This window comes from Oncorhynchus keta, chromosome 11 (assembly GCF_023373465.1).
Source record: "Oncorhynchus keta strain PuntledgeMale-10-30-2019 chromosome 11, Oket_V2, whole genome shotgun sequence".
Taxonomy (NCBI): Eukaryota; Metazoa; Chordata; class Actinopteri; order Salmoniformes; family Salmonidae; genus Oncorhynchus; species Oncorhynchus keta.
In genome coordinates, this window is record NC_068431.1 from 47,878,724 (window position 1) to 47,893,679 (window position 14,956).

The 14,956-nt window shown below is 41.3% G+C and overlaps 1 protein-coding gene and 1 pseudogene across 1 annotated transcript; one reads left to right on the top strand and one right to left on the bottom strand.

Annotated features, from left to right (window-relative positions):
• Window positions 1–6,071: 6,071 nt before the first annotated feature.
• On the bottom strand, window positions 6,072–8,012 carry defbl2 (defensin, beta-like 2). The gene is made up of 4 exons (XM_035781477.2): window positions 7,819–8,012; window positions 7,339–7,491; window positions 6,831–6,942; window positions 6,072–6,594 (listed from the first exon to the last, which is right to left on the bottom strand). The coding sequence occupies exons 2-4, from the start codon at window positions 7,394–7,396 to the stop codon at window positions 6,573–6,575; spliced, it is 192 nt and encodes a 63-aa protein (XP_035637370.1). The 5' UTR covers window positions 7,397–7,491; window positions 7,819–8,012; the 3' UTR covers window positions 6,072–6,572.
• A 1,817-nt stretch (window positions 8,013–9,829) lies between these two features.
• LOC118389717 (suppressor of tumorigenicity 14 protein homolog) lies at window positions 9,830–13,665 on the top strand (annotated as a pseudogene).
• Window positions 13,666–14,956: the final 1,291 nt, after the last annotated feature.

The window sequence follows — 14,956 nt, forward strand, 5'->3', positions numbered from 1 at the left end:
CTTTTATTTCTTGTTTTTTTTGTTTTGTTTGTTTTTTTCTTTAAAAAAATAAGTGCATTGTTGGTTAAGTGCTTGTAAGTAAACATTTCACTGTAAGGTCTACAACACCTGTTGTATTCGGCACATGAGACAAATACGATTTGATTTGATTTAACAGGTTCGATTGTTCATTAGTTGAAATTCCTGGAAATCTTTACAGACAGTCGCTGTAAAAACCATAGTCAAAAGTAGTGGTTGATTAGGCGCTTGTCCCACTTGACTGCAAGTCAAGAAGTTGGCTGTATGATGTGTCATGGTTGCAACGTTACACTTGGTTAAGAGCAGAAAGGTTAGCAGGTTGGCTATCTGCAGAGATACAGGTTAGCAGGTTAACTATCTGCAGAGATACAGGTTAGCTACAGGTTAGCTATCTGCAGAGATACAGGTTAGCAGGTTAACTGTCTGCAGAGATACAGGTTAGCTATCTGCAGAGATACAGGTTAGCAGGTTAACTATCTGCAGAGATACAGGTTAGCTATCTGCAGAGATTCAGGTTAGCTACAGGTTAGCTATCTGAAGAGATACAGGTTAGCTATCTGCAGAGATACAGGTTAGCTATCTGCAGAGATACAGGTTAGCTATCTGCAGAGATACAGGTTAGCTACAGGTTAGCTATCTGAAGAGATACAGGTTAGCTACAGGTTAGCTATCTGCAGAGATACAGGTTAGCTATCTGCAGAGATACAGGTTAGCTATCTGAAGAGATACAGGTCAGCTATCTGAAGAGATACAGGTTAGCTACAGGTTAGCTATCTGAAGAGATACAGGTTAGCTATCTGCAGAGATACAGGTTAGCTATCTGCAGAGATACAGGTTAGCTATCTGCAGAGATACAGGTTAGCTACAGGTTAGCTATCTGAAGAGATACAGGTTAGCTACAGGTTAGCTATCTGCAGAGATACAGGTTAGCTATCTGCAGAGATACAGGTCAGCTATCTGAAGAGATACAGGGTTATCTGAAGAGATACAGGTTAGCTACAGGTTAGCTATCTGCAGAGATACAGATTAGCTATCTGCAGAGATACAGGTTAGCTATCTGAAGAGATACAGGTTAGCTACAGGTTAGCTATCTGAAGAGATACAGGTTAGCTACAGGTTAGTTATCTGAAGAGATCCAGGTTAGCTACAGGTTAGCTATCTGCAGAGATACAGGTTAGCTATCTGCAGAGATACAGGTTAGCTATCTGCAGAGATACAGGTTAGCTACAGGTTAGCTCTCTGCAGAGATACAGGTTAGCTACAGGTTAGCTATCTGCAGAGATACAGGTTAGCTATCTGCAGAGATACAGGTTAGCTATCTGCAGAGATACAGGTTAACTATCTGCAGAGATACAGGTTAGCTATCTGAAGAGAGGTTAGCTATACAGGTTAGCTATCTGCAGAGATACAGGTTAGCTATCTGCAGAGATACAGGTTAGCTATCTGCAGAGATACAGGTTAGCTATCTGAAGAGATACAGGTTTAGCAGAGATACAGGTTAGCTATCTGCAGAGATACAGGTTAGCTATCTGCAGAGATTAGTTAGCTATCTGCAGAGATACAGGTTAGCTATCTGAAGAGATACAGGTTAGCTATCTACAGAGATACAGGTTAGCTATCTGCAGAGATACAGGTTAGCTACAGGTTAGCTATCTGCAGAGATACAGGTTAGATACAGGTTAGCTATCTGCAGAGATACACTACAGGTTAGCTATCTGCAGAGATACAGGATACAGGTTAGCTATCTGCAGAGATACAGGTTAGCTATCTGCAGAGATACAGGTTAGCTCCAGGTTAGCTATCTGCAGAGATACAGGATACAGGTTAGCTATCTGCAGAGATACAGGTTAGCAGGTTAACTGTCTGCAGAGATACAGGTTAGCTATCTGCAGAGATACAGGTTAGCTATCTGCAGAGATTCAGGTTAGCTACAGGTTAGCTATCTGAAGAGATACAGGTTAGCTATCTGCAGAGATACAGGTTAGCTATCTGCAGAGATACAGGTTAGCTATCTGCAGAGATACAGGTTAGCTACAGGTTAGCTATCTGAAGAGATACAGGTTAGCTACAGGTTAGCTATCTGCAGAGATACAGGTTAGCTATCTGCAGAGATACAGGTTAGCTATCTGAAGAGATACAGGTCAGCTATCTGAAGAGATACAGGTTAGCTATCTGAAGAGATACAGGTTAGCTATCTGCAGAGATACAGGTTAGCTATCTGCAGAGATACAGGTTAGCTATCTGCAGAGATACAGGTTAGCTACAGGTTAGCTATCTGAAGAGATACAGGTTAGCTACAGGTTAGCTATCTGCAGAGATACAGGTTAGCTATCTGCAGAGATACAGGTTAGCTATCTGAAGAGATACAGGTCAGCTATCTGAAGAGATACAGTTAGCTACAGGTTAGCTATCTGCAGAGATACAGTTAGCTATCTGCAGAGATACAGGTTAGCTATCTGAAGAGATACAGGTTAGCTACAGGTTAGCTATCTGCTACAGGTTAGTTATCTGAAGAGATCCAGGTTATACAGGTTAGCTATCTGCAGAGATCTCTGCAGAGATACAGGTTAGCTATCTGCAGAGATACAGGTTAGCTACAGGTTAGCTCTCTGCAGAGATACAGGTTAGCTACAGGTTAGCTATCTGCAGAGATACAGGTTAGCTATCTGCAGAGATACAGGTTAGCTATCTGCAGAGATACAGGTTAACTATCTGCAGAGATACAGGTTAGCTATCTGCAGAGATACAGGTTAGCTATCTGCAGAGATTCAGGTTAGCTATCTGCAGAGATACAGGTTAGCTATCTGCAGAGATACAGGTTAGCTATCTGAAGAGATACAGGTTAGCTATCTGCAGAGATACAGGTTAGCTATCTGCAGAGATACAGGTTAGCTATCTGCAGAGATACAGGTTAGCTATCTGCAGAGATACAGGTTAGCTATCTGCAGAGATACAGGTTAGCTACAGGTTTAGCAGAGATATCTGCTATCTGCAGAGATACAGTTAGCTATCTGCAGAGATACAGGTTAGCTACAGGTTAGCTATCTGCAGAGATACAGGTTAGCTACAGGTTAGCTATCTGCAGAGATACAGGTTAGCTATCTGCAGAGATACAGGTTAGCTATCTGCAGAGATACAGGTTAGCTACAGGTTAGCTATCTGCAGAGATACAGGTTAGCTATCTGCAGAGGATACAGGTTAGCTATCTGCAGAGATACAGGTTAGCTAGGTTAGCTATCTGCAGAGAGGTTAGCTACAGGTTAGCTATCTGCAGAGATACAGGTTATACAGGTTAGCTATCTGCAGAGATACAGGTTAGCTATCTATCTGCTATCTGAAGAGATACAGGTTAGCTATCTGAAGAGATACAGGTTAGCTATCTGCAGAGATACAGGTTAGCTATCTGCAGAGATACAGGTTAGCTATCTGCAGAGATACATACAGGTTAGCTATCTGCAGATACAGGTTATACAGGTTAGCTATCTGCAGAGATACAGGTTAGCTATCTGCAGATACAGGTTAGCTATCTGCAGAGATACAGGTTAACTATCTGCAGAGATACAGGTTAGCTATCTGCAGAGATACAGGTTAGCTGTCTGCAGAGATTCAGGTTAGCTATCTGCAGAGATACAGGTTAGCTATCTGCAGAGATACAGGTTAGCTATCTGAAGAGATACAGGTTAGCTATCTGCAGAGATACAGGTTAGCTATCTGCAGAGATACAGGTTAGCTATCTGCAGAGATACAGGTTAGCTATCTGCAGAGATACAGGTTAGCTATCTGAAGAGATACAGGTTAGCTATCTACAGAGATACAGGTTAGCTATCTGCAGAGATACAGGTTAGCTACAGGTTAGCTATCTGCAGAGATACAGGTTAGCTACAGGTTAGCTATCTGCAGAGATACAGGTTAGCTACAGGTTAGCTATCTGCAGAGATACAGGTTAGCTATCTGCAGAGATACAGGTTAGCTCCAGGTTAGCTATCTGCAGAGATACAGGTTAGCTACAGGTTAGCTATCTGCAGAGATACAGGTTAGCTACAGGTTAGCTATCTGCAGAGATACAGGTTAGCTACAGGTTAGCTATCTGCAGAGATACAGGTTAGCTATCTGCAGAGATACAGGTTAGCTACAGGTTAGCTATCTGCAGAGATACAGGTTAGCTACAGGTTAGCTATCTGCAGAGATAAGGCCATGAACAGTCATGACATGGAGGTAGGTTTGTTCTGCCAGTCAAAAATATACGTATTTTGACTCACTTTCATACATTTAATTATCTGCCCATAATTGAATCTTACTCTTTAATGTTGATTATTTTAATACACATCAAACAGTACAGTACTAAAGAGAAAATATCCAAAGTTACACCGTGTTGTTCCAGAAAAGAGCATTCATGATTCTGTTAAACAACGTTCAACTCGGCACAATTATTCTTAATTTCAAATAGAGCAGGGTATTTGTTAAACTCTCTATTCAAAAGAAAAAGTTTCAGTTGATCAAAATAAAGTACTAGTGAATAACATCAGAAACCCACCCTGTTCACTCCCCCTAAATTGCTGGGCTAAACCAGCTGGTGTAAGGTCTGTGTGGTTTACTGTGATATAACTGTGACGATAGAAAGCCTCATGTAAACAGATTTGTGGGGTTTACCCCATTGTGGTAGTGTCACGCTGTGCTGACTGAATAGCAGAGGTACAAAGATAGACTGATAGACGAAGAATACAAAGCAGTGCACAAAGCAGTGGCACTTGTTTACAGATAACATCCATGCCTTTAACCTCTACTGCACCAGGCCAGTCACAAGCTGTATCCTCCAGTGGTGTAAAGTACTTAAGTAAAAATACATTAATGTACTATTTAAGTAGTTTTGGGGGGTATCTGTAATTTACTATTTATTTTTTGCCAACTTTTACTTTTACTTCACTACATTCCTAAAGAAAATAATGTGCTTTATACTCCGTACATTTTCCCTGACACCCAAAAGTACTTGTTACATTTTGAATGCTTAGCAGGACAGGAAAATGGTCCAATTCACACACTTATCAAGAGAACATCCCTGGTCATTCCTACTGCCTCTGATCTGGCGGACTCACTTAAGACATGCTTAGTTTGCAAATCATTTCTGAGTGTTGGAGTGTGCCCCTGGCTATCCATCAATAAAAAAAATTTAAAAATGGTGCCATCTGGTTTGCTTAATATAAGGAATTTGAAACAATTTATACTACTTAAGTATATTTTAGCAGTTCCATTGCTTTTCATACTTAAGTATATTTAAAACCAACTTTTACTCAAGTAGTATTTTACTGGGTGACTCACTTTTACTTGAGTCATTTTCTATTAAGGTGTCTTTACTTTTACTCAAGTATAGCAATTGAGAACTTTTTCCAGCACTGATATCTTCAGTACTAGTATTTACTAGTCCATAAGAGGTTGTTACTAGTTAAAGCACTGAGTAGATATCAATTAGAATTTCGTGGCAAGTTTTATATAATTTGGTGATGTATTACTATTTGTGAATTGGTCGCAATATATTTGTACTGTAACGAACGGTGACCTGGTCCAAGATAGCAGCAGGTAAACAAGTCTAGAGGCTACTGTACATCTGCAGTATTCATACGTAGAACGACTGATGAGATGACATAAACATGAGCATGAATTATTACACTTCATTCACAAAAGCATCATTCCACCACAGCTGCTGGCTGGCTGGCTGGCTGGCTGGCTGCTATTGGGGTCAGTCACTTGACTGTCATTGTCCCCTCGTTGTACAAAGCACACCAGTTATTTGTAGAAAGTTACAAAAAAATAAAGGAAACATTTTTTTTTGTTTTCATTGATTCAACCACTGTTCAGAGTATATAGTCTATGTCTTTCATTCCAAAGCAACATGACAATGTTATTGACTAACAGCATTGCATCAGTCAAATGAAAGCACCTGGTACACCCTTTATTATTGAATTATCATCAGATCTGGTCAACAGAGTAGCATCTATCATCTAAACGTTATATCATTAAAATACCTGATATTTTGAATAAAAAAACAAAACAACAAATAAAGTATTGTTATGCCTTTATTGTCAGTCAACCACTCATTTCCAAAGCGCATATCCACCTTTTGAAAATGCATTAATAATAGCTATGGAAATAATTTCACTGTGGACTATAAGATTGAGCCTACAGTATTTTAGAGATGATTTCAGTACTTTGAGTGCTGCTTTTCAAATGAACTCTATTTTCGTTGCATTACCATGTATCATGTTCCACGTACTGTAATGAAAGCAGTCACAACTGCACGCTTTCAGATACACATATTCAGATTCCATAGCAAAATACGCTCAATTGATCATTTCCACAAACATTGTCATTGTCGTTTACCATAAGGCTTGCAATTTGTTCACAGTAGGCTTTATCCAAAGGAGTCTCCCAGGCTAGTTCCATAGGTGCCACCACGATCATCTATTTCTGTGCCCCTTTCAATCCAATCCCATGTCAAAAAGGCAGACCAGTCCTCAGCCTGTGATGTCCTGCTGCAGGTATGAGATTGTCAGTCACTGCTAAAACCGCACAGCACAGCACCTGCAAATAATGAACAAAAACACAGTGAGGGCTTGTGCAAAAAGTCCTCTCAGATACGTCTTAGCTGACAGAACTCAACAGAATCTGAAGGATCAGGAAATGGCACACAAAAGTGTTACATCAGAACAGCAAAAATGTGGGTGTCTGACAAAGCTGATCAGACACCATCAAGGTCAGACAATATACATGATACAAAACGTTACATGTGGACATGTACAAATAGATCATTCAAGTACCTGTATCTGCGAGGACAACCATGGTGTCCAACAATATATTCTTGGGCATAACAGAACCGTCTGCAGAGTCCTCTATAACCACACGTCCAATATTGCATCTCTGCATCATCAGCTGTTAGAATAGTAAAACCATCATGGAATAAGTAGCAGAAGAACTTTTCAACTAAACCATTTTCGTCATTTGCTAATGACTAGAATACTTTCACATCAAATGTTAATCTGATCAAATCAGGAACTGTTATTATATGAGCTTTGATGTTGATCAATCAATGTTAGCAGTATGACTGACTAACATTGAAGATCGTACATGTATGATCTGTATAATAAGACATTTGCAATAATGTCTTTAATGGTAAAATAACTCCGAAAGCATATCAACTGTTAGGAATTCCGTTTCATTTCTGCCCAATACACATCAGAGAATCCACTAATATAATCCCATTTTACAGGTATGATGCATACCTGCACCATGACATAACAAAGCCAAGGTACTTTATCCACTGCTTACCCTCAACAGCTGAGAGCATCAGGAGAAGTGCAAGGACAACCAGGCCCAATCCCTTCATGTTTTGGCACCGCTAAGTTCTCAGGCAAATGCAATTTCCAGGGCTGATGCTGCATTTATACAGCATTTCACGCCAGGGGGAGGAGTCGATGGGCACTGCCCAAATCACAATTGCAGAGTACTATTGAAAGAAAGGTGCTTTTTTTGGGGGTTAAAATGGGTACTATATCCTTACAGAACACATCAGGTGTAGGTTCTTGGAAATGTGGGGCTGTTTTTGTTACATTTTGTTACTTTGTTACTAGGGAAATGTTTCTGACTACATGGACAGAACAACATTGTGGAATCTTAACCTATGATAGAGTCCAGCATAGATTAAGAATTCATTGATTTAACAAATACTTTAAAAAAAAATTGGTGAGACATCAGGAGAGGCAAATTTGGGCTTTTGTTTAGTACCTGATGCAATTTACTTGTACTTACATAAACCTCTATGACTGGACAGCTGCAGCATAGTCCAGCAAAGTGAGTCAGAAGAAGAATGAGCAACACTACCACCATGAACGATTCCCTCAAAAAGAATGAGGTCTCCAAGTCAGATCACACAGTTTAAGGTGACTCGATCATCTATTTAATTAGAAATAAACCAACCCCTCATCCAGCCGTCTGTCTTTTCCATGGGGTTTCAGTACACACCGCTCTGCCCAGGTCTAAATATGGCAGCCGTTTTTGTGATACTGCTGATGCTGTAAAACAGCAATCAAACTGCACAAAACACACCACTCTGATGATGCAGGTGCTATTGTTAACTGCACAACAATGATAAGCACGTACACTCACATTCACATGTAGCCTGTTCTACGCCCTCTAGTGCTGCTTGGTCAGACAGACTACTGGCCCTCCAGTGAGAAACAAATATAGCATATGTGGCCTCATGAGCTTACCGACTTGTGGTCAGATACACTGAACAAAAATATAAATGTATAGTCCCATGTTTATCAGCTGAAATAAAAGATCCCAGAAATGTTCCATATGCACAAAAATGCCTCTCAAATTTTGTGCAGAATGTACGCACACACACACAAACAAACAAATGTGTGTCATGGACAGCTACATCATATTTAGCTTATGTTGATGGACACATTTTTGGGGGGTTCTTTTAGTTGTCACTGTATTCGACTAAGCATAAGTTATTTGATGATGTTGACATGTTAAAGTTGAAATGGTGCTGGAATAGTGGAGGCAGCTCCTGTTTCCTTTGCAACTTGCACTAACTCTCTGTGGTTCTAAATCAGTAGTTGTTTAGTAGTTTAACTTGCTTTTCCCATGCTGTAAGTCATGTACTGTTTGTTACATGCAATATGCTGTTTGGACTTCACCGGAGTTTTCTCTCTGTTTTTGTTATGAAACAAATGTGTGGTTGAATTTATTCTGCCACTGTGTCTTCTTATCTTCTCATCCTTAGACCTAAGCACCCCCTATCCACATTGGCGGGACATCAGTGGAGAATGTGGAAAGTTTTATGTTCCTCGGTGTACACATCACGGACAAACTGAAATGGTCCACCCACACAGACAGCGTGGTGAAGAAGGTGCAAGCTTTTGTGGGATTGGCCTCGTGGGATTGGCTTTGTGGGATTGGCTTTGTGGGATTGGCAGCAGTCATTGCGCTCAAACAGAATACTGCTTTTTCACTGTGAGTATTATCCACTGTCTCTTATCTGAGTGTCACCCCACCCCTACCCAGCTATTAGTATAAATATACACTTATTCTGGTCCCTACTCCTGTTGCTTTCTTATTTTAAAGTGAATCGAGCAGAAGTAAGATTGGCTCTACGAGTATCATTAATCAAAGATGAATAGACTCCTATGACAACCCCAACAGCAAAGAGTTCACACAACTGGCCATGCAGGTGTCACAGCAGATAAGACAGGGTGATGACCTTTAACGCTATGAGTTCTCTACACTAAAACCACATGTTGCTAAATGGCTTTTGGATAAAGGATTAGAGTGTGTCTGTTTTCTGTTGCTTCTACTCACTGTATCACATTCTCCATTATTTTGAGCAGTACTGTACATTTCAGGTCCTGCCGGTTACAATAACCAGTTTTATCTTGCTACTTTTCAGCAGAAGGTGATCTGGCCTAAAATGAAAATACAGGATAAATATTTTGTGGGCTCCACAGTGCAAGCCTTTAGCTATTTGTTCTCCACTCAACCACTCCCAAGAAGACATGACATAGCAGATTGTAAGGAACAAAGCTGCAGAAGAGAAGCAGGTACGGGGAGTTGACGTTTAATTAGGAACGGACATGCAACAGGACAGGAACAGCGTCAGAACTGGGAAACACAAAGACAGATGACAATCATTGCAGCAGCGGCGAACAGAGATGGGGAACTGACAAACACAGGGGAGGTAATAAACAGGTCATTGAAGCCAGGTGAGTCCAATATCGCTGATGCGCGTGACGAGGGAAGGCTGGTGTGTGAAATGATGGTGGCAGGAGTGCGTAATGCAGAGCAGCCTGGCGCCCTTGAGTGCCTGGGGGGGAAGAGCGGGAGCAGGGGTGACAGCAGACAGTACATGTACATTTGTTTATATTCAACCCATGATTGTTATGTTTCTTGCTGCTTAATCTCTCAAATATAAATTGAAATCACAACGCACTATGTGTCTGTCCAAAAGGCAACGGATGAAGTGAGGACAATGTAGTGGCCTACTTGTCTGAGTTTGAAGTACCGATTGGTCAAGATTCTGCAGTGAAACTCTTGGCTCCATGGATCCGAAGTCAGCAGGGGAGGATGTGACATTTTCCCTATACTACCTCAGTATCTCCATCCCTATCTATTAAAACATATGTTATTATGGCCTTTTGCAGTCATTTCCTTCTCATTCTCTTTTGCAAGGATGAAAAAGAGGTCCGTTAAAGATCAGACCAGATTTTTTGCTTTGCTCCATACTACTGTCTCATATAAAACCTACAGCTCTGAATGCATGTATGACAAAGGCCATCAATGGTGAGAAACATTTGCTGTTTAGGTTTCAACTATTATCTTTTTAGATGTCTGTTACTGTAATTTAATTATTCCAATATGTTTTCATTAATTGAATTCCCTTAATCTATTTTATGTGAATTTGTAAGATTCTTGTTTGCATAAAATAGACGGAGACCAGTCTTAAAAATAATAGATAAAAGTATTTATTCTCGGAGCGCGCTGCCACGTTACCACGAGCAACAGTTTATATACAATAACATGATGTCATTTCATTGCTTCTAAAATGAATCTCCTCCTCCAGACCAAGACAAAGGGAACTTTAAAAGTTCATTCAAAGTTCATTCTGACCCACTGGCACATACACAGGACACACAACACAACTGAATTAACTTTTGACCCCTCAACATTATCGATCACCACTTAGCTGACAGTTCTAATGAACAGAAAACCTAGGAATGCACTCACTGTCTTATCTAAAACACCCCAGAGCTAAGTTTTGTCGGTTCAATCATAGGTTAACTACCTTATCTGCTTACTTAAACCACAACCCATTCCTTTCTGCCTAGTTGGAATGGTGTTCATTAACTTTAATTACTCCTTCTCCGTGTCACACAATCCCTTCTTATGAACTCATATTGTTAATCAGATATAATGAAACAGAGTATAAGTTTACTTACAGTTCTATTTAAAATGAGGATATTGTTTATTCTTTTAATCATAATATTCCTAACAATGTCACAGGCCATCCATGTGCAGCTAACTGACCTTGTCTCCTCTGCCTGTCTGTCCGTCTGTCTCTCAGCCACCCCAAACCTATCACACCCGTAAGCTTCGCACAGGCACCTTACAGACCTGGCGTTCCTGATTCTCCGTACCCTCCAAACACAGACTTGGCGTGGAGGCTACATGCTGATCAAGGCTACAAGGTTCAACTGGAGTTTGACACCTTCAATTTGGAGGATGACTGTCAGAACGACTTCATCAATGTGTATGACTCCCTGGTGCCAATGGCAGAGTGAGAAAGTGGAGACAGGAAACAGTCAACATTTTCCCATTGATATTTACTTCAGATGCCCGGCTCATGACTAATGAGTTCCATCCAAGTAAAATTGTCTGCCTCAGTTAAATCATGTTTTGATCTCTGTGCAGGAAATGTGGATATTATACATGCAATGAGCCTCTGTCGTTCATTTCCTCTGGAAACGTCATGCTGCTGATGCTGGTAACCAACGAGGAGAAGAACTTCCCTGGCTTCAGATCCACTTACTCTGAGCTTCCCCTATAGAGCCAAGGTGAAGCTGGTTGCTGTGGATAAACTATGGAATAAATATAATTTGGTGTCCCCAATGGTGGTGATACTCCTTATCCGTTTCTCTTCCTGCATAGATTGTGGCTGTAAATTATCAGGACTTAAAGGCACCTTCACTTCTCCAAATGTTCCCTCCCATTACCCACCTCTGATCAAGCGTGTCTGCAGGGCCAGAATACCAAACGACCCCGCAGAAGTGTAGAATTGCAGGATATTAGCTTTGAAACTGCAACATTTTCTCTTAGCCTCATGACCTGTGTAGAATAGCATTATAAAACTGGGACATTTTTCTACACAAAATATGTTGAAATGCAGGAAGTTGAGCTGATATCTCAAAATAAAAAATTTACATTGTTTGTGGAGCCTCCTGCTGCTGTTGACTTTTGATACAAGTGTGTGTGTGTGTGTATATATATATTTACATACACAGTCCTGATTGGCAGTTAGTTCTAGAGCCCTCAAACTCAGCTCTGGACCTCTTTTCATTGTTCCTCTCTAATCAGGGACTGATGTAGACCTGGGACACCAGGTGGATGCAATTAATTACCATGTAGAACAGAAAACCAGCAGGCTCCAGACCTCATGGGTTAAGAGTTGAATATCCCTTCTCTTCAGCCTACCCCTTCAAAGTAGGGGGATACATGCAAATAAAATATGTCTGGTCAGTGGTCAGAATAATCAGATTAGATTGTGATGTACTTTTGGCTTCTGAATGTCATTAATTTGCCAATATGTTTTTGTTGGGGAGGACGGGCTTGTGGTAATGGCTGGAGCGGAATCAGTGGAATGGTATCAAATACACCAGACACATGGTTTGATGCCATTCCGTTTGCTCCGTTCCAGCCACTATTATGAGCCGTCCTCCCCTCAGCAGCCTCCACTGGTGTGCAGAGTGTGGTACACGGTCTTACAGACACTCCCGTATTGTGGGTGGGCAGGCCTCCAGTGAGGGAGAGTGACCCTGGCAAGTTAGCCTTCGCCTCCGAGGGTATAGCCATGTGTGTGAAGCCTCAGTTATCAACGACCGCTGGCCCGTCACTGCTGCCCACTGTGTCCAGGATGACGTCAAAGTCAAGTATGTACTCACCTTCTTGTTCCTACTATTTCACTCACACTACTGTACGTTTGAGCCACATTTCCCAACTGCTCTGAGGACTGTTCCCTGTAACCTCTCCTGTTTTCAGTTCAGCTTTCAAAATCATTGTGATCTTTGTGAAATGTGGGATCGTGAACTAAGAGTGTGTATTCCAACAGGTATTCTCAACCTCAACAATGGGAGGCTTACCTTGGGCTTTAATGTTCAAAGTCAGACTGACGATTGGACATTGAACAAGAACCTGAAGCAGATCATTCAGCATTCGGTCTACCACGCCCGCACCTCTGACAACGACATAGCTCTTATGGAAATAGACAGCCCTGTCACAAGCAACCAGTGGAGGCTGCTGGGGGGAGGACGGCTCATAATAACAGAATCTTGAGTGTCATTCACTATCCCAGGTTTTAACATCAATGTTGTAGAAGGCAGAGGTCCGCATCATTAATATCAGTGTGCAACATCCTGAAGGAAGGACAGACCACTTCCAACATGTTATGTGCTGGTGTACTGTAAGGAGGAGTAGATGCCTGTCTGGTAACCCAGCCAGCAGCTAGTCTATCCTACTTGACGCATGTTTTATCCTCCCTTACTTTAGGTTATCTTCATGCCATCTTTGCCCTGCTCCTTCTGACAGGGAGCTGTTGAAGGTCCGTTGTTCTTCATGGGGTCAGTAGACTTATCTTCCTAGCTGGAGTGGTGAGCTGGGGGGATGGCTGTTCCCACAGGAACAAGCCTGGCATCTACATCACCAAATACAGGGACTGGATAAAGCAGAAGACTGGGGTGTAGCAGACAAGGACTGGGGTATAGCTGAGAAGACGGGTGTAGCTGAGTGGGAAACCAGGTTGTCTGGCTGCAGCAGAGAAGACCAGCCTGAGCAACACTCAGCCCTCAGGAGATCATTGTCTAACTTCTTAAAATTCACAGGCTTTTGATTGGTGTGCATAACACCCGACTTTACGGTGACTCTACAAGACCCATCATATTCGTTTAAAATATATATTTTTACAGTTATACCCACAATTCTTACTTTCTAAACAAAATGCCATTCTCACATACTTACAGTACACTCACTTTGGCTGTGTTAGTATCTTGCTTCGAAAAATACCATTAAGTAAGTTTAGTAAGCATTGATTTCTTTTGAGACCTTGTTTGTAAATTCAATCTGGAGTGCCAGAGATGGTTCTGGGCGTTTCTAAAGTCAAGTCAGAGCGTTCAGAGGGCACACTGGACGCTCTGGCCGAGGAGGAGGGTTGATCCAAGTATCTGACCTCACAAGCACCCAAGCTAACTGGCTAACGTTGGCTAGCTTCTCCCAAACACCTCACTCTGACCATTTTACTCGCCCTAACAGAGCTGGTTAGGCTGTTTATGTTACCCATAGCATTGGTGACTGAAACTGTGCTGCCGTCAACAATTTAATTGTAAAAAATAATTGCTGACGTTTATTGACACCAGCCATATTTAATCAAATGTATTTATAATGTCTTTTTCATCAGCAGATGTCAAAGTTCTATACAGAAACCCAGCCTAAAACTCTAAAACAGCAAGCAATGCAGAAGCATATTCAACGGGTGCTGAGCGTTTTTAGATTCATCAGTCATTCTTTGTTCATGCACACTCAGACAAGAGTGCTCTGAAATCGGAGTAGCCAGAGAAAACAGTTAATCAGTTAACTCGAGTACATCATTTATACAGCTAAAATCTACAATGCGATGTGAAAACATAAAAATAACAAACTAGAATGCCCACCCTAGTCACACCCCGACCTAACCCAAAATAGAGAATAAAGGATCTCTAAGGTCACTTTTTAAAGTGTGTGCTTTTCAAATTCTGCCAAATGTTACTTTAAATCAAGAAGTCAATATTCTTCTGTTTTTGTATGAAAAATATTAAATTCAAGCTCACTTTGAGCAAATTCAGATAATGCACAGCAAATCCTGCAATTAACTCAATACATGTATTTTTTCTCAACAGCCCTAGTAAGAAGAATTTGTTTTTCCACATTCCACATTCCAAACACAGCGCAAACACAATGTACAGTCGTAGCCAAAAGTTTTGAGAATGACACAAATATTAATTTTCAAAAAGTCTGTGCCAGGACCGTCTCCTAAAGTTGATTCAGTTGCGGGATCGGGGCACCACCAGTACAGAGCTTGCTCAGGAATGGCAGCAGGCAGATGTGAGTGCATCTGCACGCACAGTGAGGCGAAGACTTT

Excerpts from the sequence above, each read along its gene's own strand:
- defbl2 (XM_035781477.2), bottom strand. The coding sequence starts at position 7,396 with ATGAAGGGATTGGGCCTGGTTGTCCTTGCACTTCTCCTGATGCTCTCA. Across the intron at positions 6,943-7,338 it reads GATGCTCTCAGCTGTTGAGG|CTGATGATGCAGAGATGCAA; the intron begins GTAAGCAGTGGA and ends CTATTCTAACAG. Across the intron at positions 6,595-6,830 it reads GGTTGTCCTCGCAGATACAG|GTGCTGTGCTGTGCGGTTTT; the intron begins GTACTTGAATGA and ends CATTATTTGCAG.